This window comes from Taudactylus pleione, unplaced genomic scaffold (genome assembly GCF_031769625.1).
Source record: "Taudactylus pleione unplaced genomic scaffold, aTauple2 ptg000639l, whole genome shotgun sequence".
Lineage (NCBI taxonomy): Eukaryota > Metazoa > Chordata > Amphibia > Anura > Myobatrachidae > Taudactylus > Taudactylus pleione.
Window position 1 is genome coordinate 559,768 of NW_028285041.1, and position 26,930 is coordinate 586,697.

At 46.5% G+C, this 26,930-nt stretch overlaps 1 protein-coding gene across 1 annotated transcript in view; it reads left to right on the top strand.

Moving 5' to 3' along the window:
- Positions 1-3,980, top strand: part of WDR70 (WD repeat domain 70) — a 369,233-nt gene extending 365,253 nt beyond the window's left edge. Inside the window, exon 18 of the mRNA XM_088454999.1 lies at positions 1,496-3,980. Coding sequence (XP_088311125.1) covers positions 1,496-1,583 — 88 coding nt within the window. The 3' untranslated portion in view covers positions 1,584-3,980. The remainder of the gene's footprint in view (positions 1-1,495) is intronic.
- The last annotated feature ends 22,950 nt before the right edge of the window (positions 3,981-26,930 follow it).

The following is a 26,930-nucleotide window of genomic DNA, read 5'->3' on the forward strand; positions in this document are numbered from 1 at the left end:
TGCCTCAGTAGACGTAAGGCGGTTTATGCCATCTGAGGATGGCGTAAACCAAACGGACCAAACTTTTTGGGGTTGGGTACATATGGGTCTGACCACTTTCCCCATTGATAATGATGGGGAATGTGACCTGCAGCGCTAATTAACCTTTGCAGGAGATGTCTGTAAAATATCCTGCATTAGGCTGTTCAACACGTCATAAAATTATGCTGAAACTGCTGTTTCTACATATTTTATGGGAAAAAAAAAAAATGCTTGATAAATAGGCCCCGTAATCTCCAATTATTCACTGGTGTTGGAGATATAGGGCCATATTCAATTTGAAGCGAAAAGCCATTTTCGCGTGTTTTTGGCAAAAACTTTTCGCTGATGACATCATTTTTACCTGTTTTGGTTTTACTCCGTGTTCACTTTGGAAGACTTTCCGCCTAGGTGGAAAGTCAATGCAATGTAATAGGCGAAAAAGTTTCGCCCATGAATACCAGGTGGAAAAAAGTGCAGAATTGGGATGCAACGCTGCGGGAACCTCCGTGAAGCCTTCAGACAAAAAATAAAAAAACTCTTAAGGACACCCCAAAAAATGACTTTGAATTTGGGGGCGTAAAAAAAAAATGTTGGGGAACAAAGTTAAAAACTAGCGAACTTGACTCCCCGTCCCCAAGTATACCCCAGGTGTTTTTCTGATTGCAGGTGCTTGCGGCAGGTGGATTTTTCACGATTATTTCAACTTAACTTTAGCAACATGCTGGCCCCCATTTTCAAGTACCCCAAATTTGCTGGGATAACTTATTTTCTGGAAAAAATACTCCTGAATACTATTCTGCACCACTTATACAAAAACGCTGTTTAGCAGGTATTGAGCCCGTTTAAAAACACCAAATACCTTCAGTAAGCCAAATCGGGGGGTACCATAGGGAACCCCAATGTCAGAGCATCTTTTGGCGGGTGTCAGGCTGATTTCCCCAAATCTGACATTACTTTCTGCCTGTTCAAGTTTCGCCGGGTCCCGTTTTCGCCTACTTCCATATTGAATACGGGGTAAAGCTTGCACGGCCGCGATACTTTTCCGCCTACAAAGACAAGATGTAGGCGAAAAGTCTGGGAGTCGAAAAAGTATTGCGGATCCGCTCTAATTGAATACGGTTCATAGCTGCAAACATCCCGTATTATCCAACCACCTGGCAAGTTATGGTGAGACTTGTAGTTCTACAGTGTCTTGAGAGTCACAGTTTACTCCCCTCTGAGCCACAGAGTCGCCTCTCTTGTATATTGTGTGTAAGTGTTATTTAATCAGTAGAACTCATTACTTGATCTTTGGCATAGCTTAGTGCAGCTTCTTGTTGTTCATTTATACTCTGCAAGAATTCTCCTATTTCCTTTTATTGTTTTCTAGACCTATTGGCACTGTGCTGCGCTCTGTCCTGTCTGCAGCTCCCATATAAATTCTATTTAGCCAACAGCTCATTTCACTATCCCCAATTGTTTCCATGTGTTGCAGGACGCAGCCCAATACCGTCTTCGCTGAGGTCGATTCTGAAGAAGACGAACCAGACAATGAGCCAGAGTGGAAAAAGCGTAAAATCTGAATTGTGAGAATGCAGCACCAGCGTCCTGCTCCAAAGGGCTTATTGTTGTGTACAATTCTATGGCTTCCATATATTGTTATGCAGTGTCTCTCATTTTTATACAAATAAAGTAAGATTAAAAAATACTAATCATAAATCCGTTAATATTGTGTGAAATTACAGTCACTTATACCTCTTTTCCACCAAAAACCCAGGTCAGACCCATTTACACTGCACCTTCGATCTGGGTTATTCCCAGGTCAGCCCTGTTCACACTGAACTCAGGTCTGCCCTGCTAAACCTGAGAGGTCATAAAAAGTGGGAGGTGAATGCCCCACAACCACCAATCAGCTCATTTTAGGCATGACCCAGGTCAGATAACCCGGGTTGCACCATTTACACTGCACCATTACCCAGGTCCATCCTGGGTCCAACCCTGGTAGCTACCTGGGTTGGATTGCTGAGTCACTTGACCTGGGTTATTTTTCAGGGACCCTTTTACACTGAGCTGCGACCCGGGTAGACCCAGCAAAAACCCATGTTTTTGCTCTGGTGTAAAAGGGGTATTACTAACCTTGGCCTGGCACATGGTAAATGTCTTATGAGTAGATTCTATCTGTAAAGCATGTGTCTGGAGTTTGTTGCACAGGGGCGCAGGGGCTTATTAACGCCCGAGGGTCCCCTCCTATGAGCAGCTCCCCCTCCCACATATATTTGCCTTGTGCCATCAAGCGGATCTCTCCTCCTCAGCGGCGCCAGCATCCCAGTGATGTTCGGGAAGATGGTGCATGCACACAAGAGAGCAACGGTTCTGACCCAGCGCCAGAGGCTTTGCCATCGCTGTGCAGTGCCATCGTCCCAAAGATGTCACTGGGAAGTTGGCGCCATAGAGGGACACGCTTACCAGCACAAGGTAAGAATACTCTGTATGCAGAGATTGCGGTGCGGGGCACCCATGGAGCCAGGGGCGCACACTCTGCACCTATTGTAAATACTGATATACATAGGGGGTCAGACTGCAGTGCCCATTGACATTAATGATGTGAGTTCTCTTGCATTAGGCTGTTGTTGCATAGCCAGGCTTCATAATATTATGCAGGAACTACAGTTTCTGCATAATTTTATAAAAAACGGCTTGATATACAGACCCCATAATTTGCGAACCCGGAAAGATTTATCTAACACCCAAAACTTGTGTTTCACGTCACAACAATAGGGCTGCGATATGTGACCTCGCTAGCACTTCCACTTGTGGTATGTTATTTTTCTGCTATTTATAGGGCACCACCCGTGTACAGGACTGTGCATTTAAGGTTTCCCAACGGTTAGCCAGAGACACCATAGATTATTGGGAGCTATTCCGGCTTAGTTCTTAAGAATTTTGAATTCCTTTGATCTGAAAGGGATGAGCCTAGTAGTACACATGCTGTCATTCTTGGAACTCTCTGTTCCCCTCCCCCCACAAATTGATTGGATTCAGAGTTTTTCTTGTTTACTTCATAATGACTGATTCTCTATTACATAGTTTTTGGCTGTAGATTTTACTACATATTTTATTATTTATGTTTGTAAAATGTTTTTAATATGCTTTTAAATTTAGTACAGTGGTTCCCAAACTTGATCCTCAGTACCCCAAACAGTGTATGTTTTCCAGGTCTCCTCACAGAATCACAAGTGAAATAATTAGCTCCACCTGTGGATGTTTTAAAATGTGTCAGTGAGTAATGAGTACACCTGTGCACCTGCTGGGTGACCTGACAGGTGTGTCAGTGAGTAATGAGTACACCTGTGCACCTGCTGGGTGACCTGACAGGTGTGTCAGTGAGTAATGAGTACACCTGTGCACCTGCTGGGTGACCTGGCAGGTGTGTCATTAAGTAATGAGTGCACCTGCTGGGTGACCTGGCAGGTGTGTCAGTGAGTAATGAGTACACCTGTGCACCTGCTGGGTGACCTGGCAGGTGTGTCAGTAAGTAATGAGTGCACCTGCTGGGTGACCTGGCAGGTGTGTCAGTGAGTAATGAGTACACCTGTGCACCTGCTGGGTGACCAGGCAGGTGTGTCAGTGAGTAATGAGTACACCTGTGCACCTGCTGGGTGACCTGGCAGGTGTGTTAGTGAGTAATGAGTACACCTGTGTTCCTGCTGGATGACCTGGCAGGTGAGTAATGAGTACACCTGTGCACCGGCTAGGTGATCTGTGTAGGGTCCAGGGGACCAAGTTTGACAAACACTGAGCAGCACAAGTTTTTTATCCGGTGGAGCAGCACTAAGCACCATGTTTAGGCCAGGTATACAGTGGTCTATGTCTGTTGTATTTTGTCGAAACATTAGATTAAAGATTTCTGTAAGCCAAGTGCTTGTCTGTTCTCTCTTTGGGCCTGATTCAGTGCCGCAAGCAATGCTGATGTGAGCTTCTACTGCAACTCCCAGTCAGGCCCCCTGTGTCAATTTGGAATATCGCAGTGGAATATTTATGATAATGTAATGCAATAAATATAATTAATGTTTTTGAAATAGAATGTGGGGTCCATTCATGTAATATAGCATCTGCGGGGGCTATTCATTTAATATGGGGTCTCTCTTTTTTTTTTTATTGTGGCCCATTAATTTGGGGATGATGGGGGCTTTTAATATATATTGTAGGAGCTGAGAATAAAGTGTTGGTATTATGGACTCGCCAGTAAGCATACCCCCCTTCTTTTTGTGTGTGTTTTGGAGGGGCCCCTTCATAATGTTGCTGTGGTGCCCACATGTTCTAGTTACTCCCCTGGGTACTGTTTGGCAGAAGGGTCCCCTCTTCTGAATGATGCAAGCCCTGAGAAGTTATGAGCACACATGCTCACCAGAGAACTCCCCTGCACTGCGACATCATTATGAAGCCCAGGGATGGGAGGGATGATCACCCTGCCCTTGCTTCAATAAATATGGAGACAGAATGGAGAGTCCCCTCCTCCTAATGATGTTGCCCTTTAGTGGTTGTCTGGTTATCACAAGACTACTGTATAAAAGCAAAAATTTGTCCTTCTGTCTTTCTACACAAATCCACAGTTTAAAAGCCATGATCGTGAAATTTTACATACGAGCGCATTAAAACACGGCGGAGGCAACTAAAAAAATGTTAAATTGAAATTAATTACTGTTCATTTTCAATTAATTAAAAAACACAATTTTTGCTGTACGCTCATTGTGGGGGCTCACGGCATATAGGTAGGGCCTCGGGGCGAGCGTTTTTTGTTGTCATGTTTTGTCATGATCTTAATGTTTATTATCGAAGAGAGCTTTAGCAGGCTTTGCCAGCATTCTCAGCTCTCTGACTATACCAAATTACGCAACAACATTGACTTCTTTCTTCAAACTATGTCAAAATTATGACTTTGCAAGGACCCTGCTATACTGTGAGCTGCCAAAATATTACACATGGAATGCTTCCCCAAAAGTTTTTATGCGCAGAAAACAGGGAGTCGCTGTAGAATGGTCATCCTGGTATCAGAGCAACAGAAGCTCTTGGCCGTGTTTACACTGTACATCCGACAAATTTTGAATGCTTCCATCTCCAAAGTTTGCTTTACACCCTTACAGGTCCTACTTCCTTCGAAGACCTTAGGACTGTTGATAGGGAAGTTTGTCACACTTTTCGTGAGGCCTGCCTAAGGAGAGGCTGGTTGGAGGATGATGTGTAAACAAACATTCTTAAAATCCCGGGCAACGCCGGGTACTCCAGCTAGTCTAACATATAAAGGACAGATCCGGCGCGCAATTCGGCTTGCTTTGATAAAACCTAGAGCGAAACGCTGTGTCGGTGCTGCTGTGCATATTGTCATCCTTCCTGTCCTTGAAATGATTTAAACATGCTGATGTGATTAATGTAGAGAGGGCTCTAATAACTGATGCTGCATGAGCTTGTTGGCGCCAGTGGTGTACAGATACCGCTTCCCCAGATAAGAGCACCTCAAACAGACGTTATGAGACTGTAACCTTATGAAACACGGGGAAGTTATATACAAGATCACACTAAACAGAGAATTTACGTTTTTCTGTTACCCATGAACACTTTTTTATTTTATGATAAAAAAAATTATATGACTCCTTGGCTTGGACATTCCACATATGCTCAATCAGATTAAGATCTGGGGAATTTGGAGGGGAAGTCAACACCTTGAACTCTTTGTCATGTTCCTCAAACCATTCCTGAACGATGTTTGCAGTGTGGCAGGGCGCATTACCGTGCTGACAGCAGCCACTGCCATCAGGGAATACCGTTGCCATGAAGGGGTGTTCTTGGTCTGCAACCATGTTTAGGTAGGTGGTACGTGTCAAAGTAACATCCAAATGATTGCCAGGACCCAAGGTTTCCCAGCAGACTATTGCCCAGAGCATCACACTGCCTCCTCCGGCTTACCTTCTTCCCGTAGTCCATCTTGGTGCCATTTCTTCCCCAAGTAAACAACGCACACGTACCCGATTGTCCACATGATGTAAAAGAAAACGTGATTCATCAGACCAGGATCGTCTGTCACAGTCAGTCTGGTTGGGGAGATATTGCTGAGCAGATACCCTCAGCTTTGAAAGTTACTTTCCAGGACCTATGGTGGGTGTTTTTGACATGGTCGCATCGGTACCATGTCAAAAAACACCCACCATAGGTCCCTGGAAAATAACTTTCAAAACTCAGGGTATCTGCTCAGCAATATCACCCCGACCAGACTGAGTGAGACAGATGATCCTAATAGTCTTGGCTCACTGCAGCCACGTCTTAGCTCAGCCTGTCCCAGGCAGCAGTGATGGGCAATCCTCAAACACACCCACCCCTTGTTGCTGGCTTCTCTTATAGAAAAACTTTCATGTGTTTTATATATATATATATATATATATATATATATATATATACACACACTAGCTGGCGTTACCCAAGTTTAAAAAGTTATTAAGTTCGGCATCCCAGAACAATTGCCACCCCTCTGTGAAGTTTTGATCCAAATCCATCACGTGGAAGCCCCAGAACAGGCTCCCTGGGTCAAATTTCTGCCCAGCGTTCTGTGTCAAAGTTCTGCCCAGCGCACACCAACTGGAGGTCTAACCGGGACCTCAACCCCCTATTATGTCTTCTAGTATCCAATGTTACCACTCTGTGAAGTTTTCGTCCCATTTCAACTAGTGGGAGGATCAGAACAGGCTCCCCATGTTCAGCTTTCTGCCCAGCGTGCACAAACGGGAGGTCTGACCGGGACCCTAGCCCCCCTAAAACCTGGCCATTCAACTGGACCACATGACGTTGGTTTCATCCCAATTGGTGCAGGGGTGTCCGAATCTGTAACAGACAAACAGACCCTTGAATTATATATATAAAATATACAGTATATATATGAACTGCGGCTCTTTCATAGCTCCAGTTTCAGTGTGGTTTAGTATCGAGTGCAACCATTCATGGATTTGTAGTATGTGCTGGAGGGAGTACTGCAGCTTGTCAGGGTTAATATAACTATTGTGGCAGAGATGCTCAGGTGCCACAGTTCAAGCCACTAAAAGGTGCCCTGGGACCTGGGAAAACTCATTGTTTCATGCTTACAACCTGGGTTTAGTCCACAGTCCGGGTTTTCTTGGGAGCCGGGATGGGCTTTGCCTCAGCTGTTCCAGGAAGTGACTTCCCTATTTAGGCCGTATTCAATTTGAGGAGAAAAGTCTAGACTTTTCGCCTCCATCGTCTGTTTTCCAGGCAGAAAAGTGTCGAACGCGCCCGATATTCCCCATATTCAATATGAAAGGACTTGAAACTTGAAGCGGCGAAAAAAACGGGAATTTTTGGTAAATCACCCTTGCGCCCCCCCCCCCCAAAAAGATGTCCAGACATGGGGGTTCATTACGGGTAACCCCGTTTTTGCCTGCTGAAGGGCAGTCGGGTTTTTAAATAGCCATGGCAGGTGCATAAATGCGGCTTTGAAGAAGGTGATGCAGAAGAGCATTTAGCTATGTTTTGGGGAAAAGTAACTGCCCATTAAATTTGGGGTACATGAAAATGGGTGCAAGCATATTTTTAAGTCCCTAAAATGATTTTTTTAAATTATTCAAAAATGCACCTGCCGCTTCTACCCACAATGAAGAAAACACCTGCCGCATACTTTGGAACCCCTCTGGATTGGATTTATCTATTTTTTCTCTATTTATTTCTTTTTTCTACTCCAAAATGTAAAATATTATTTTGGATGTCCCTTTTTTTTTTTTTTCACACATTGGGCCTCATTCAGTCCCGCTTGCAAGCGGGTCGATGGTGGGGCACTGCGCACGGGCGACGTGCGCAAGGCCCGGACCGAGTGAGAAAGTCAATCGCTCTGGGGCTCGCTATAAACGGGGCGGCTGTCGATGTTGATCAACAGCTCGCCCCGTTTTGTAGGCGGGGAGGGGGGGTGGCTGGTCAAACGGAGGCGTTCCTGAAGGAACGCCTGCCGTTTGTGGGCGGCCCTACTGACATCACTCGTGATGTCAGTAGTGAGCTTCCTGCTCTATTAGAGCAGGAAGCTCACTGGGGCTTGCGGGAACGAGACCCTACCACAAGGGTCTCGTCGCAAGCCCGACCATCGCGACCAACACCTGGCTGCTCACAAAAGCTGTGGGTGGTCACTCACAGCTTAACGAGGGGCCTGGAGGCCGGTCAAAAAAAAAAAAACAAGCCGCCCAGATTCAGAGCGAGCGCTCACAAAGAGCGTACGGCTCTGAATCAGGGCCCTTGTTTTTAGGGGTCATTCCCAGGGGTGCAGACTATTTTTTTTAAGCCTGCACCACTAAACCTCAATTCTGCACTTTTCGCCAGCTAAAGGCTGGAGAAAATTTATCCCCGTTTTTTTACATTGACATTTCGCACCGGCGAAAACTCTTTGTAATTGAATATGGGGATAATGACAATAGGCGAAAATGACGTCATCGGCGATAATTTATCGCCGATAACGGGTTTTCGCCTCAAATTGAATATGGCCCTTAACCGGAGTAGGTATTGTTACCAGTGCTCCTGATGGCAGCAAGTGGCCAAGCGATAGTTTGTGAAAGATAGCCTTAGGGAGCCCTACCATGCAGGGTGAACAACAGGACCTGTAGTAGCGGTGTATATGAAGATACCAACAACTTGTCTGTTGTAAACTGCTGTAAGAAAAATAAAGTCCACTCTACCTTGCAAGTCTGCCAGTGTTTGTGCTCTTTCCAGCGCTTCACAAGTGGGGCCCATCTGCTAGCCGCTGATTGCGTGGCAGAAACCCCGTGGCCAGTACACTGCATTGCTGAGTGGTGAGTAAGGGTTGCCATCCTCTAAAGGCACTTGTTACCTGCAGAGTCTGTGTTAACGAGCCAGCTGGGGCAGTTTGTGCTGTGCAGAGAAATTGTAAAAGTCTTAAAGGGAAATTTTCTTTTTCTTCCCTTTGTTTTGTCTCTAGTTAGAAAGGCTAGAGTAACTTTTGCTGGTGATATACATTGAATGCTTAAAGTATCACTGCTATATGATTAAAGATGCCAAGTATAAATTTACAAGCAGTTCTCACACAAACATGGAGGAAATTCTGCGAAGTTTTACTAATTTAGTTGTGGATCAGATGACACCAGCGGATGATATGGAGTCTTATTTGCTTTTGAGAGAATGGCCACTTGCCTGAAATGGCCAGCAGAGGAATGGGCTGAGAGGCTTGCTCCATATTTAAGTGGAGCACCCCAAAAAGCTTATATGGACCTGCCCGAACAACAATCAAAATCATACCCCCATTTGAAAGCTGCTATATTAGCCAGAAGCGGCTTCACGAGGACGGCAAAGCCCAAAGGTTCCATGATTGACACTTTAAACCTGATGACTCTGGGCCTACTCAGTTAGCCGAGTTGGCTCACCTAGTGCGGACCTGGCTACAGCCGGAAATGAATACAGACTTACAGATCACAGAGATAATAGCTGTGTATTACTGTGTAAGGAGTCTGGAACGAGGCCTACAAAGGTGGACAATGCAAGCAGATAATGGGAACTATGAGGACTTAGCCCAGGCCATTGAAAGATATTTGGCTTTGGGGGAACCTTCAGACAGAGGGTCTAAACCTGTGCCCTGCCCACACATGAAGACCCCTGCAGAGGTCCCTTCCAGGCTGGGGGCCAGTCTCTGTTATGAGTGCGGGGAGTTGGGACATATCCGGCGGGACTGTCCTAACCGGGCCGAGCCTATTGAATGTGGGATTGGAAAAGTGAGTTGACCCACCCCATAGCCTGTATGTGGCCTTCAAATTACCAGGAGAGCCTACTGTATTTGGGGTAGCAGTTAAAATTGGAGGCCGGGAAGTGTGGGAATTGGTGGATACCGGGAGTGAGCTGTAAAGGTCGTGTGCGAGCATGGAGCTGTGGAAGAGTACCCATGTGTAAAGTTCCCACTGACTTGACAGGGAAAGGAGATCCCACTGGTAGCGGCAGTGGCACCCCGGTCACCGTATCCCTTTATGTTTGGTCAAGACTTCCAGTTGCTACAGGAGATTATTACCTTCCGGATAGAGACCAAGTCTACAGATGCAGGGACAGCCGAAGAAGCAAACCCCCTTCCACTACAAGCCTTACCTGGACATGTGGCGTTACCCCTTGGGCAACAGGCCCCCACTTCTGAAATCATGGGGGAAGAAGGCGATGAGGGGAGCTGGGAGCAGGACTGTCTGGGGGTGTCGCTGTAAGACTTTGGACGTGATCAAATAAATGACCGTAATTTGTAAAATGCCTATAAGAATGTACTGGAGATAAATGGGCAAATAAAGTTTTCTTTACCCCCAGGGGGTACCCCATACTTTGCTTTGAAAGAAAATTTGTTATATCTGGTAGTCTATGTGCAGGGTTATAAAAATTGTTGGTACCCCGGACACATGTAGGGCTAGTTCTTCAAGCTGCTCATACACAGTTATGGGGGGTCATCTGGGAGAAGAGGAAACCTTGCGAAGAGTACAATAGCGGTTCTTGTGGCCAGGGATCATGGCAGCAGTTCAGAAGTACTGTCGAGAGTGCTCTATCTTTCTGTGTCCTTCGAATTGGTTGGAATGGATATAGTAGGTCCCATTGACAAATCAGCTAAGGAACACCAATATATATTGGTGATACTAGATTATGCCACGAGGTACCCCAAGGCTATTCTGTTAAGGAATATCAAGTCTAGTACCATAGCCCGAGAGTTGTTGATGGTCTATTCCCGATTGGGTATACCGAAAGAAATGCTTACGGATCAAGGTACTCCCTTTGCATCCAAGCTAATGAAAGATATGTGTAAACTGTTAAGTGTAAGAAAGTTAACAACTTCAGTCTATCATCCACAAACAGATGGGCTATTGGAGAGATTTAACGTCACCTTAAAACAAATGATACAACTGGCTGTGGTCCAGGATAAACGGGACTGGGATCTATTGCTCCCATACTTAATGTTCCGCCGTAAGAGAAGTGCCCCAAGCGTCTACAGGATTTAGTCCCTTTGAACTTTTGTTTCGTAGACAGCCTCGGGGCATCCTCGATATGCTGAAAGAGGGATTGGAGAAGCAGTCAGCCCAGATCCCAATGTGGTACAATTTGTGTCTCAGTTGCACCAACGTATCCACCAAATAGAGCCTCTCCTTCAACGGAACCTGCATTTTGCACAAAGTCGACAAAATAAATATTACGACAAAACAGCAGAGTCGGTTGTTCAAATCAGGCGACAAAGTTTTAGTACTGGTGCCTACTCGGGAAAACAAGCTTTATGCCCACTGACAAGGACCATATCAAGTGATAGAAGCGGTCGGGCCCGTTAACTACAAAGTTAGACAGGAGGGGAGGTGGAAGCCAGAACAAATCTATCATATTAACCTGCTAAATCCCTGGAAAGGAGACACAGGCCAGATCTCTAACGTTGCCGTGAAAAGTCCTGGCTGTCCAGTCGCTATAGAGGAGACTCTGACTCCAACTCAACGGCAACAAGCCGAAGAGCTCGTAAGAAATAACCAGGACGTCTTCTCTCGTCTCCCAGGTCAGACACAGATAATACAGCATGATATTATAACTACTCTGGGGGCTAAGGTGAAACTGCAACCGTATCGAATTCCTGAAGCTAAGAGAGCAGCACTACGGCAAGAAGTGCAAAAGAATTTGCGGTTGGGGGTTATTGAAAAATCCAATAGTGATTGAACAATCCAATCGTACTCATACCCAAACCATCGGGCGTCCTGAGGTTTTACAACGATTTTCGGCAACTAAAGTCTCAAATTTGATTCCTATCCCATGCCCCGAGTCGATGAATTAGTGGAACATCTCTCCAGAAGTCATTATTTGATAACGTTAGATCTAATGGAAGGGTTTTTGCAAATCCCGCTAACGGAGCAGGCGAAAGCCAAGACAGCGTTCACAACCCCTGATGGGTTATTCTAGTATTGGATGTTGCCTTTTGGTCTTCATAGTGCCTCAGCCACCTTCCAGAGGGCTATGGATAAAGTTTTAAAGCCCCACCGAGGTTACGCAGTTGCATATCTTGACGACATTGTCATTTTCACTCAAAATTGGGAGGACCATCTTCCCAAAGTAAATGCGGTCCTTGATTCACTCCATACCTACGGCTTCACCGCCAACCCAGAAAAGTGCGCTGTTGGTGTGAGCGAGGCCCGGTATCTAGGGTACATAGTTGGCTGTGGTCATGTGAAGCCACAGACTGATAAAGAGGAGGCAGTGCTTACCTGGCCTAAACCCACTTGTAAAACCCAACTACGAACCTTTTTAGGTTTGGTAGGCTACTATCGAAGGTTCATTCCTAATTTTGCGACCAGAGACGCGGCTTTAACCGAGTGTCTGAAAAAGAACAGCCCAGACAAGGTTATCTGGACACAAGAGGTAGAAACTGGTTGGAAGGACTTAAGAGGAGCCTACAGGTGCCTGATTTAAAAAATAAATTTGTGTTACAAACAGATGCTTCAGAAATGGGCCTGGGAGCTTATTTGGCTAAAGATGTAAAGGGAGAGGAAAAACCCATCCTATATCTAAGCCGCAAGCTCTTACCCCGGGAAAATAAATATGACACAGTAGAACAAGAGTGTCTGGCTATAAAATGGGCAGTGGAAACACTACAATATTAACTTTTTGGGAAGAGAATTTCTTTTGATAATAGGATGGGCTTTGCCTTAGCTGTTCAAGGAAGTGACTTCCCTGTTTAGCTGGAATAGGTACTGTTACCAGTGCTCCTGACGCCAGCAAGTGGCCAGGCAATAGTTTGTGAAAGCTAGTGTTGCTTCACTATATATATATATATATATATACATATATATATATATATATAAGCCCTTGCACACAGCTTTGCTCGCGTTGATGTCTGTTATTGCTCAGCGGAACTAATTTTACAAAGACAGTAGTGGCATCTAATATTGTGATATATATTTTATATTGTAGACATTGATCACAAAATGTCTTTGTAAACAATATTTGCAGTTTTTCCTTCAGGGATTAACACAAAAAGATGCTTGGGGCTACTAACTCGTGAGCAAGACACTTATCCTACAGTAACAGTGCAAGGTTGCAAGTAACATGAGCAGCAACTCTATGATATGTAGTATTTTTGTTGGTGCGCCATCTACTGGATTGACATGTACTGTATACTGCATTATCATTAGTCAAGATAGGCTGCCTGATTAGTGCTTAATATATAGTTGGATTTTCCTGCGAAATAGTTATATATATCTCAAGAAATATATCTATGTATTTAAATATGCATACATGTATAACTGTTTGCTTTTTATATGGTGCCACAAGTTTTCTGCACCACCTTACAAAGTACATAAGTAAATGAACAAGAAACCAGTTACTTACAGTACAATACAGTGCAGGACAAGGTTTATATACATTGCTGCATTAGCGATCATAACACTTAAATAAGAAACAGGGCATAAGCAACTAAGTGATAGGTGCCCTATTGGGGAGTGAGGAGTAGATGAAAGTATAAGTAAGGAGAAGCACAAGAGGGTAGAGGGCCCTGCTCATGGCTTACATTCTAATGGATAATATATATTTATATACATATAGTAATTTTTGGTCTTGAGGAACCTGTGCAAATTCCAATAAAAAATGTCCAAAAAAATTATATTTGTATACATCTAGTCATTATTGGCTTGAGGAGCCTGCACACTGCACGCACCGAGTGTCAAGCCTCTGGTTTTAACTTTATTGCTCTTCTCCCTGATGTCACATTGAGATAATCCATACCTCAGTTTATTTCTAAGGTGACTAAGCTACACAATATTGAAAATGCAATCCAAATTTACGTTTTTGCGTGATGCCGAATCAAACAGACAAACAAAAATTCCGGGAATTATTATTTTTTTTTTATCTCCATAGTTCATACACAGTCGCAAAGAGTACATTTCTGCAAAAAAAAAAATCTATGTACAGACACAACCATTACAACTTTATTATAATATATAATAAAGGGGGGCTGCAAGCTGAAATGCATTGATCAATTCAGGAACCAAACCCCACTGTTTATTATTATTGTTAGTTATTATGGTGAGTACAGAGCCCCTGTGATTTATATTTAAACAATGTGGTCACATACCATTTTGCACCCCAAATCTAGGAATGGTGAGTGCCGTGGATTAGTGCTTTTGTTTATTTTATTAATTTTTTTAATCTTTTTGTGATCACATTTTCTCATGCACCCCTTTTATCCTTTTTAATCTACAGTAGCTTGTGTTAGCTGTTTTCCTCGGTGCTTTACAACAGGTGTGCTCGGTGACTGTCTCACTTTTAAAAGCAAAGTTGCTGTGAGCTTTAAACCAGATAGCATACCCTGAGTTTAACACTAATGTGATAGCTATTTCCATGTTATAATTCTGAGCTATAGAGTAGGGACTTGAAGTAAAGTGGGGTCCCTTGACAGGGGCTGCAATCTTAAATGTATTGATCAATTCATTAATCAATAACCCACTGTTTATTATTATTGTTAGTTATTAGGGATGTGGTCAACATCCCGACAGCGGAGATTCAGGCGCCCAGAATGCCACCAGCATCCCGACAGTAGCAGTAGGGTTAGGGTTAGGCACTAGGGGGAGGGTTAGGCACTAGGGGGAGGGTTTGGGTTAGGCACTATGTTGAGGGTTAGGCACTAGGGGGAGGGTTTGGGTTAGGCACTATGGGGAGGGTTAGGGTTAGGCACTAAGGGGGGAGGGTTAGGCATTAGGGGGAGGGTTTGGGTTAGGCACTATGGGGAGGGTTAGGGTTAGGCACTAAGGGGGGAGGGTTAGGCACTAGGGGGAGGGTTTGGGTTAGGCACTATGTTAGGGTTAGGCACTATGTTAGGGTTAGGCACTAGGGAAGGGCTAGGGTTAGGCACTAGGGGAGGGTTAGGCACTAGGGTTAGGGTGAGGCACTAAGGGGGGAGGGTTAGGCACGAATGGGGGAGAGTTAGGTTAAGGCTGCGAAGATGTTAGGTTTAGGCACTAGAGGGGGAGGTTAGGGTCAGGCATCGGGGAGGGAGGGTTAGGTTAGGGAGAGTAAGAGAGTTAGAATACTGACCAACAAGTGACGGGATCCCTTACCCATCCCAGTTATAGTGAGTGCAGTGCCCCTGTGATTTCTATTTAAACAATGTGTTCACATGATGTTGCACCCCAAATCTAGGAATGGTGAATGTCGTGGATTAGTGCTTTGTGTGTGTGTGTGTGTGTGTGTGTGTGTGTGTGTGTGTGTGTGTGTGTGTGTGTGTGTGTGTGTGTGTGTGTGTGTGTGTGTGAAGACATTGGAAAGTTGTCAAGGGGAGTTACATATGCTCCAGGTTTCTGGCTTTTGTTTAGTAGACAGTTAGCTAATTAGCAGTATTGATTGCCAGACCACCTGTGAGAGGCTGACAAAAGGTAGGTCAGTTTCTCTAGTTTGTCTCACTGCCAGGGGAGTAGGTTGAGACCTATAGAGAAAGACCATTGCTTATGTAAGTGCTGTGCTGAATGTTGTTTTGGTGAGTTGTTAGTTGTAGTCGGACAGGCTAGGATTTATTTTTGTTTTGTTTATTTTGTGCTCTCAATTTAAACTAGCCCCAGATACTTGTTCCAAGGCCCTGGACTGGTGTGCTACTAATTGGCTGCTACTTGCAAGGTGCTGCTGTTTACCACATGAGACCCCACCCCTAACCTATGAGAGGTTCGGTTTTGACTTTCCGCCAAGTTTGGATCTCGGAACAAGACAAAACGTCATCTTTCACGGGTAAAACATTACGGGGTCTATTCATAATGAACATGAAGCGGCTCACGATAAACATCACTATATATCGCATCACATCGCTGCGATATATAGCGATGTTTAGTAGCCATTCATGTAGACTTACCTGTCCGACATCTTCAGGCAGTGTCCGGCCCCTCCACGATCCCTGGGTGCAGTGAGAATACAGACATATCGGAGCCCTATATGCCTGTCTCTCACTGTGTGTATATCCGAGAGTAGCAGGTCAGACCTGCTGCAATGGACACTGGGAAAAGGGGACAAAGCCGGTGCCGGGCAGAGAGGAGGGAAGTATGCAGCTTCCCTGCTTTGTCCGGCTTGCGGTACAGATAACAGCATCCTCAGATGGCAAATCTGTACCGCAGGAGAGGCTTTCCATTCCTTTATGTTTTGCACTCACCATACAAAAGTATGGTGATGCGATTCATACATGAAACGGGGGTGCCGCTGGAGAAGGAAGAATTAAGCTGCCATTCACTTTGTAGTGACCGCTGCCTACATCGTTGCCGGTTTTTCCCACACTACCGGAGGACCTATATCAAATGAGAGCACGGAGCTTATCCTAACAAGCCAGCTCGGTATATCCATTGCGGAGTATACACAGGCTGAATACGCCCACCGCACATAATACTCCGCAGAACATAACTACACCAATTGTTAAGAGAACTCAATACTCTGGCTGATTAGCAGATTGGAAATATTGGTACATCTATATTTTTCATTATGAGAGACTTTTATCATTTTAAAAGAATATATAAAGGCTCCAATAGGACTATCATTTCATCTATGAAACATTGAACTACAAGTGGGATTAGTATATATATATATATATCTATATGAACTGTTTTTACAGGACATCTTATACATCCATACAATTGTATTGTTAAGTGTGTTGTCAGTGTGATTTATGTCGATATTAAATATTTAATTTTATATTGAGAGAAGCCTTGTTTTAATAATTAAATTTCAGTCAATTAATACTGTAATATACTGTATATATAATTTTTTATCCAACACCGGTAGCACAGTCCTATATATATATATATATTATATTTGTGAGTGTGCTTTTTTTTTTTTGGGGTAGGCTGGTTATTGGCTAATTGGACTTGCAGCAACACAGGTGGACAAACCAAGCACAAGGATTAGTTGTTAGGTACTAACATACTATGTATATAGCTCTGTTTTCTTAATAATATGATTCTGAATCAAGTTGAAATATCTATCATATACGCAATTTGATGCTAAAAAATCAACACTTGTGGACATTTTTGTAAAAAAAATATTAGCTAAGTGGTCAAACTTCTGACTAAATATGAATTAAATGCAGTTTTTGATGATTGTGGGGTATATTTACGGAATCGGTATGATTTCAAATCCCGACAGCGGCAGCCCGACAAGGATGAAAATCCTGATCATCTCCAGGTAAGTATTCACTAATCTATTCTACACCCTAACCCTCCCTTAGGGGTGCCTAACACTAACCTTCCCCCCCAGTGCCTAACCCTAACCCCCCCTCTAAGTGCCTAAACCTAACCCCCCCTTCCCCACCGCCTAATCCTAAGTCCCCTGTGGGGGTGCCTAACCCTAAATCCCCCGGGGGTGCCTAACCCTCCCTCCCCCTAGCCTAACCCTAACCTCCCGGGGGGGGTGCCTAACCCTAAGTCCCCACAGGAGCCCTAAACCTAACCTCCCCCCCCCCCCCAGCTGTCTGCGCTCGGCGCCCGGCATCACTTCGATTGGGATGCCGGGCACCGGTCTCCCGGCGTCGGAAAAATTACTGGTGTCTAGATTTAGACGCCTGTCATTCAACCCTCGCCGGGAATAAGCAGTCGGGAAGCCGGCTGGCGGGATTATACCATATTTACTAATGTGTGGGTTTTTAGAAATGGAGATGTTGCCCATGGCAACCAATCAGATTCTGCTTAACATTTATCTAGCATTCTCTAGAAGATAATAGCTAGAATCTGATTGGTTGCTATGGGCAACAACTCCACTTCTGAAAACCTGCACTTTAGTAAATATACCCCTGTCTCCCTTCAACTTACTTGACAACATTCAGTAATCTCCCTCCAGGAGAATCCTGGATGGGACAGCTAGTTGGGAGGTTATCGATGTTGGAAATATTTTTGTACAAGTTGTTGGTTTTTAGCAGCGTTGTGTACACACCAGCAGATATATATAGAAAAATCCTGGTGAGTAGTCCTGTGGAATTTAACCAGGCTGTGTAGTTTATTGAATACAGCCATACTCGCTGTTACACTTGTTTGTCCAGGAGCATGAAGCGGAGCAGGGTTAGGCAGCTCACCAGCTGGTGACTGTCTCACTGTCTTGTGGTCTAGATGTAGGTGCTGTGACAGCAGTCATATGCGGGTAGATGTTTCGGGTCTCAGGAGCTAAGGGCCGCCCTCCACTGTATCGCTCATACACAGTAAACAAGATGACGCCACACGTGAGTAGGTAAAGTATCGGTGGCCATCCTGGCAAGGGAACAGAAGTGTCCCTTGAGGGGCCATTTTTTTGGAGACTGCACAGTAGCTCGCACCACTTCTAACAGGAGGGAGATGTAGCCTATGACACAATTGCCCCATTGTGGTTCTGTTATACAAAGTCGTGATGTGGCCATTGGAAAGCAAGGAATGGGGGCCTGATGAATGCAATTCAACACAAACCATGTCATCAAGACCTTGGGCAGCCCATTTCACTTGGGACATGGGCAACAAGTGCATACCTCCCAACATGACCCTCTCCAGGAGGGACACAATGCTCTGGTCCTCCTGGTGGAGGCTCCAGAGGTGGGGCTGCAGTACAGTCCAAAATTCAAATAGGGGAGTCACACCAACTGCCAGTGAGTACCAGCCAGTGATGTTTGGCAGTGTGTGAAATGACAGTTGGTGTGACTCCCCTATTTAAATTTTGAACTGTGCTGCAGCCCCACCTCTTACCAGGGAAGTCTAGGACTAGAGCATTGTGTCCCTCATGGAGAGGGTCATGTTGGGAGGTATGCATGTGGGAGGCTGGACTACTTCCTTGTTAAGCCACTTACACACACGATAAGTTGGAAGATATAAACGATAATGGTTTCCTTATCGTTCATTGCGATGAATATCGTCCAGTGTGTATGCAAGACATCTTTAACGATGCGTGCTCCCGCGGATCTTTAACAATGTCTTTCATTGCCCGTACTTGCAGGGCAACCTGACTATATCGTCAGGTTCTGCAAGTACGGGGATGAGGGAGGGTGCCGCCACTGAACGATATCCTTAACGACATTGATACCAGCAATGCTGGGTAAACACTTAATGATATGCTCCATGAGCAATATCGTTAAGTGTGCATGTGGCTTCAGGTAAGTATGTCCTTTAATTCTTGTCTCGGACAGTGCCTCCAAATAGACTTACCTTACACCAGTGGTTCCCAAACATTCTTGAATCACAGTGCCCTAGAAAGAAAATATAAAATGAAGTAAATTGTGATTACCTGTTTTCCTTAGAGCCAGATACAGTATGTGGTGGTGGAGCGTTGTGCTTCTGTTTGTCCATAAATAATTAGATTTGGTCCTGGATCACCAACCCGTGGCACCCCTGCAAGTGCTCTGCGGCACTTTTGGGCACCACGGCCTTAGAATGAAATATTTGAATAATTCTCTATACCAGGGGTGGCCAAAACGTTGACCGCGGACACATAACCATTGTCGATCGCGGTGGGCGTCTGGGAGCAGCCAGCAGCAGCCAATAACAGTCAGGCAAATTCTTATTGGCTGCTGCACCAAGGGCCGGTGCAATACGCTTAGCCAGCCATGCACCGTAGGGAGGCGCCAGGCAGGAGAAGCGCCGCCACTGCCTACTTCATTTGCTGCTCCTTCCCTGCAGTGCCAGCCAGAGCTCACTCCTGAGCTCCTCCTTCTGATGAAGGGAGAGACGTCATGACATCTCTTCCTGTCTCTCATAGTGCAGAGCGCGAGGAGCAGTAGGACAGCGGCGGGCGCAGGAGCGGGGATTCAGGTAAGTATAGTGTGTGTATGGGACACTGTATAAGGAGCGCTACTACTGGGGGCACTGCTTAAGAGGCACCACTACTGGGAGCACTGCATGAGGGGCACCACTACTGGGGGCACTGCTTAAGAGGCACCACTACTGGGAGCACTGCATGAGGGGCACCACTACTGGGGGCACTACTACTTGGGGAACTTCATAAGGGGCACTACTACTGGTGGGCACTGCATGAGGGGCACCACTACTGGGGGCACTGCATGAGGGGCACTACTACTGGGGGCACTGCATAAGGGGTACTACTATAATGGGCATTGGATAAGGGACACTACTACAGTGGGCATTGCATAAGGGGCACTAGTAGGTGCATTGCATTAGGGGCATTACTACTGGAGGCATTGCATAAGGGGCACTACTACAGTGGTCAATGTATAAGGAGCACTACTGCTGTTGGCATTGTGTATAAGGGGCACTACTGTGTGTCGTGAAGTGAATAAGGGACACTATTATGTGGTGTAATGTGAATCAGAGGCACTATGCGCGGGGTTGTGTACGGAATGCGAGTAGTCAGAATCCCGATGCCAGCATCCCGACTGGGTTAGGATATCGACACCTGTCGATCGGTATTCTAACTCTCTCCCTAACCCTCCCACCCTGGTGCCTAAACCTAACCCTCCCCCACTGCAGCCTAAACATAATCTCCACCTCCCCCGGCAGCCTAAACCTAACCATTCCCTATGTACCTAACCCTCCCCCTAACCCCAGTACTTATTTTCGGGATGCCGGTGCTGGTATTCTGACTAGTGTCGGGATTCCGGATTCTGCATTTTGAGTGCCAGAATCTCCGCGGTCAGGATATTGACCGCATCCCCTATGTGCGGTGTATCGTGAATACTATGTGGCGTCATTTGAATTGGGGATAATATGTGTGATTTGAGCAGGACAGAACCCACGCTCCTTGCTGTGAGGTCACACCCCCTTTTTGCATGCCATGCCCCCTTTTTCGGGCTCGGTAGATCGCGAAAGGTTTTTAGCTCTATAAGTAGATCACCGAGTCCAAAAGTCTGGCCCCCCCTTCTCTATATGAATTGCTCTCCGGAGAACACAAAACAGCCATCCCGCTCCCACCCTATCAGCTCAGACTAATTCATAGTTTCCATGATTTTGTTTGTACTTCATGTTCAGGCTACATAACGATTCATGTGGCTGTTCTGACTATTTCTGTAAAGGATCAAATACTACATAAGTGAAGCACTGCTTGAAAATGTTTACCTTGACATCATACCTAACAGCACTGGGCAATGTTTCACTCTCCCCCCAAAACACATGGAACGGGAACTGTGTGTAATCTGAAATCACCATAAACTCAAGAAAAAAAACATGTTTCCAGTTAGCTTGGGTGACAAATGTTGAAAAGTCACAGCGAGACCATTTTCCTGTGTTGTGTCAGGGGCTAAGTAATTTTTGTCTGCAAAATAATAATTATAATATGAGCACAAGTTTCAAGAGTGCATTGCGGATCATCCATGAGTGTAACCCTTTACGTAAATGCTGCTTCCATTTAAACCTCACTTATGGTTTATTGTTAAAGTGACGATGCAGTTTCTGTACTTACAAGGTCAAAAGATGAAAATCTTTCTGCTTTGCTGACGTAGAAGCCAGATGGCCCTCCACAGTGACCTAATAAGGGTGGGACAACCAGGGCATGTGCCCTGGGCACCAGCCCCAGGGGGCATCACTAGAGTGGCACCGTACTTGTGTTCAGAGTTGAACCAGACCGAGCACTGCTGCATGAGAGACCTACACCATAATCCTACTTAACAGTCCCGACAACGGCTCTGCAGTCCTCTCCACGATGGCTGGCTGTGCTGCTCCTGCCAGCGTTGCACTTGTGACGTAAAGTTGATGTGACGTGGTTGGCTGTCATAGAAGCTGGGACCCGGAGGAGCAGGGTCTGCCAGCAGAAAACACTTAAGGGGTATTCAATTAGCCGCAGGGTTTTCCACACGACTACTTGCCGGCCAAAATCCCCGCAGCGCAGGGAAAAGCTATTCAATTAAATAGCCTTTTTCTCGAGCTGAAAAATCATGACTCGCGCGGAAACACACTGATTCCACGTAAACTGCGGAAGTAATGTTTTTTTTTATCTGCGCGCGATCCCAATTTGATGTTTTTTTGCTGACTTTAACTCGCAACTCCATGAGCTGCGAGGTTCAGTCCGACTGCGGGGACGCGTTGGATAATATCTACTAATTGAATAGTTCCTACGCTGCAATTAGCCGCTGGGTAAACCCCACGGCCAATTGAATACCCCCTTTCGGAAGCCAACATAGGGGAGAGGAAGCAGCCGCCACGCCAGAAGGATATCCAGTTCCCCAGGCAATTCCAGTAGCATGATGCAGGTACATACACCCAAGGACAGAGTGTCTCCCAGTGTACCATGCCCACGTAGAGGGAGACCACGCAATCCAAACTCCTGCCAGCAGCCAAACAGGAGACCACCAGGTGCAGCGGGATGGGAGAACGGGAGCCCCAAGTGCAGGCAACCACAGCCAGCCGGGACGGGAGGCAGCAGCAGGAGAGGTAAGCAGGACAAACAAGCTAGAGAGCGCAGGTCTCTGCTTCCTACCCCATGCCTGACCAGGCTATGACCCCCAGGGGTACCATTTTTTATTTGCCCTGGGCGCCACTGACCCTTTTTATGTCTCTGCCCCTTCATGTTTCAGCATCACTGCTAATAATGGTGGCATAAGGGCCTAATGTAGGATCCCCTGGCTTCCCCATACTAGTTTCAGTTTCGACTTGGGCTCCCATATCCCTGCACATAGCAATGATGAGGAAATACTAAGCGGATGCACTGCTCTTGTAATGGTGAAAAGTGTCTGTGGGGTGGCACTGCAATGTAAGTATGGAATGTCTGACAATACTGAGAAACAGTGGCGTAACCAGGGCGGGGCCGGCCACCGGGGGCGTCGCCGGCAACGATACGGCCCATCCTACTCAGCCAGTGTAGTGCCAAACGCAGTGAGTGTGGTCAGCACTACACATTTCCTCAGGACCGGTGCTAGGCTTCCCTGCACCCAGCGCCGTCCTGTGCTGCACAGCCACGCCCCTTCCCTCCCCCTGAGCGCTTACCCAATAGCGCTCAGGCTAGCCAGTGCATTTTCACACACACCGTCGCCGACGCGGTGGACGAGGTGTGTGTTTCAGCAGCCAATGAGAGTCAGACAGACTCTCATTGGCTGCTGATCTGCCCACTGCGAGAGCCGGGCTGGAGCTCGCTTATGAGGTCCGCCTTCTGGCTCCTGCTGTGGGTTATGGGAGAGATGTCTTGACAGGGGGGAACCTCTACTGGGGGCACTGCATCGGGGGACCACTATTGGGGGCACTGCAGCGAGGAGGGACCACTACTGGGGGCACTATCTAAAAGGCACTGCATAGGGGGGACCGCTAATGGGGGCACTGCATGAGGGGTACTACTACTGGGGGCACTATCTAAAGGGTACTGCATAGGGGGGACCACTACTGGGGGCACTGCATGGGGGGACTACTACTGGGGGCACTATATAAGGGACACTGCATAGGGAGGACCACTACTGGGGGTCTGCATAAGGGGGACCACTACTGGGGGCAATGCATGGGGCACTGCATAGGGGGGACCACTGCATAAGGGGGATCACTACTGGGGGCCTGCATAAGGGGGACCACTACTGGGGGCAGTGGCGTCCCTCCCCACAGTGTCACCCGGTGCGGGGAGGGACGCCACCGACAAGGGGGTGTGGCCTCATGAGAAGGGCATGACCTCGCGGGATGGGGGTCCCGTTCTTAATATTACTGGGGGGGGGTGCAGGGGGTACTGACTGCCTTCTGTTGCAGTGACAGCTCCCTCACAGTGTCAGGAGCCGGGTGCTGCACTTAATACTACAGTGCAGCACCCGGCTCCTGTCACTGTGGGGGGGTGTCAGTCTGTACCTTGGTGTAACCCCTCGGCGGGTGACACCCAGGTGCGGCCCGCACCCCCCTTGTGACGCCACTGACTGGGGGCACTACTGGGGGCCTGTATAAGGGAGACCACTATTGGGGGCACTGTATAAGGGGAACTAATGGGGGACTGCATAAGGGGGACCACTACTGGGGCCTGCATAAGACGCTGACAATGCGTCTTAATTATGCACGCCCCTGAAATGGTGTTCCAACGCACAGACACGCCTGCTTTCGCACCACCACACCCCCATTACCATCCTGTCACTCATGCTTGCGGAGTGTCTGTGTACTGGGTGTACACGTGCAGTGTGTCTTGTACGCATGTGCAGATTGCAAACATCAACAGGCTGCATGCGAACGGGTCTGAATCAGGCCCCATGACCACAATATCAGTAGTACAGTATATAGTGTGATTTTACTAGAGCTGTGGCCACAGCAGTATATAGCCCTAACATATGCTGTATGACTGCTTAATGCTCTCCCTCTATAGCTCCTAACCTTAATATAAGCGCTGGGAATGTGTAAACTAACTTAAGCTGGACACACACTAGACCAACTTACATCCAACCAGCCAACTAGTTGATTGGTTGGAATGAAAATCTGGTAACGTATAGGAGTAAGTGATGATCAGCAATTTGCTCCTAAATGCCAGAAAACAGATGAAAATGGTCGTTCAGACAAGTTTGTTAAATGTTTGATCTAAACTACAACAGTTTTGGTCCATTTTCCAGCGTTTGGGAGCAAATTGCTGATTATATTCCTTACCAGATTTTCATTCCAACCAATCAACTAGTTGGCTGGTTGGACAGATAATCTTTAGATGTGTGGCCAGCTTTACAGTAAAAGGGATAGAACTGCGGACTGACTGCTTAATACTCTCACTATATTGCGATTTCAATAGCGCTGTGACTGTGCAATCTAACATTGGAAGTGTATATCCTTGGATGCTGTCTGCTTATCTAAGAAAGGCTTGAGAGAAAGAGCTGAGCTGCAGCCAGTGGCCTTTCTACGTATACTAACCAAATATTTCCTTGAAACTCTTCCTTATTGCTACTAACGGATGGTTGTTTTGCACATAGACAGGATGGTCAAGCCAGCCTAAATAGGCTTTATTTTGTGGAGTCTGATATAGTTTAAGTTTATTACCTGAATCCTGCATTAACTGTGGAGTATAATTGTATTGTGCTGTAGGCATGTTTTAAATAATTGCTTCTAATTGTGCCATTTCATATTGCATATATTGGTCATGTGAATATTCATATACTGGTATAAGAATATATCTATAGGCAATTTTGAAATAAATATGATTAACGGATAAGTGCCTCCGCCTTATTCTTTGGTCTATATGAGTTTAGGGTTAGGCAGTGGAAGGGGAGGGTTAGGCTGTGGGAGGGGGGTTAGGGTTAGGCTGCAGGGGTGGAGGGTTAGGCTGTAGAGGTTAGGGTTAGAATGCAGGGGGGGGCAATGGTTAGGCTGCAGGAGGGGAAGGTTAGGCTGTGGAAGGGGAGGATTAGGGTTAGGCTGTGGGAGTGGAGATTAGGCCGCTGGGAGTGGAGGATTAGGGTTAGGCTGATGCTGGCCACACACATAGCGATATTTTACCCAATCTGGACGATTCCAACACATTGGAACGACAGATCGTGTAAAATATGGCCAAATCCTGAGTAAATCGTGAGTCCCCACTCACGATCACGATGCGCGTCCCCGCTGGTCGCACATCGCATCTTCAGATCTGCCGTACAGTAGGGCAGATCTGACAATCTAGGATGCGATGCACTGTGAAAGTCTGACTGCAGGAGAGATCGTATGAAGATTGGACACCAAATTGTGTGCATATCGTGTGGAGATCATGTGCTGAGCTGCCGGGGAGAGTTTCAAGGGAAATCGTACACAAATCGTACACATCGGCTGATCGTGTGCAGATCGTCATGTCTGTGGCCACCTTGAGGCAGAGAGGTTAGGGTTAGCCACTAGGGTTAGGCTGTGGGAGGGGAGGAGAGGCTAGGTTTAGACTGCGAGAGGGGTGGTCAACGGTGTCGACATGATGAATGTGAACAAAATATACCCCACTCTGCCAGAAGACATGCGCATACCAGTAAATTAACATCATTTGAAAATAGAAAACCCCTTTTAATTATGGTTATCAGGGCCGTAACTAGGGTTGTGCGACTGGTGCTGCTGTGCCGAGCACAGGGCCTATGTGGGCAGCACATTCGCCCACCCCACGGTCCTTGCTTCTGGCTAGGATGGTGCCAGGAACAGCAGCCTGCAGCTGCCCGAGCGTTGAGGTGTCTGCACCTGATCTGGAGGGTCCTAAAGAAGCTCCAAGTCAGCGCTGCACTTAACGGCGCTCCCTGCCCCGCCATCTCTACGTGATGTAGTGACAGCATGCGCTTGATGTCAATACACTGTTCTACAGTTAATAATATTTGATACTAGTAAAGATCCCGAAATATGCAGGGTCACCTCAGTCTGACCCTCGTCCCCAGCTATGTGCTACTCTGCCCCCCCACTCTGCTGCTGTTACCCTGCCCCCACACTTACCTGTACCTGGCGGCCGGCAAGTTCTCTTTCTCTGCTAAGTCTGCCCATTTCCCTAGCAATGGTAGCGGGCGCCATATGCCCCAGCTCACACCGCACATGCATGTTGGAGACAGGACAGACCTTAAAGAATTATGTTATAGATATATTTATCTAGTTCTTTCTATGTAATAATTTAGCTGCTTCAGGGGCATCTTAAGAGAGGAGGGAGCCCGTGTGCATTTCCCCGTCCGGGGCCCCCTCCTCTCTCCCCGGTGGCCGGCAGCCGACTGACGCGGCTGGCCAGCCACCGGAACCTTAGTAGACTGCGCATAACCCCGGAAAATGGCCACGGCGTTCATTTTCCCGTGTTCTGAGCAGCGCTGACACCCGATGCGGGACCACGGACAGGTAAGTTTAAAATAATATGGTTGCAGTGTGTGCGGTGTGGGGCCCCCCTGGACCACACACACTGCACCCATTACAGATACGCCACTGAGCTGCTTGCTGTGACAACAATTGGGTCACTGTTCATCTTGTATGGTTAAACTTTAAGGGATAACTTTACAAACTGTTTTGTTTTTGTATGAAATTTCCCCTTACAGACATTACAAATAACATTGCCATCATATAAAACATACGTAAAGTGATAGAAAA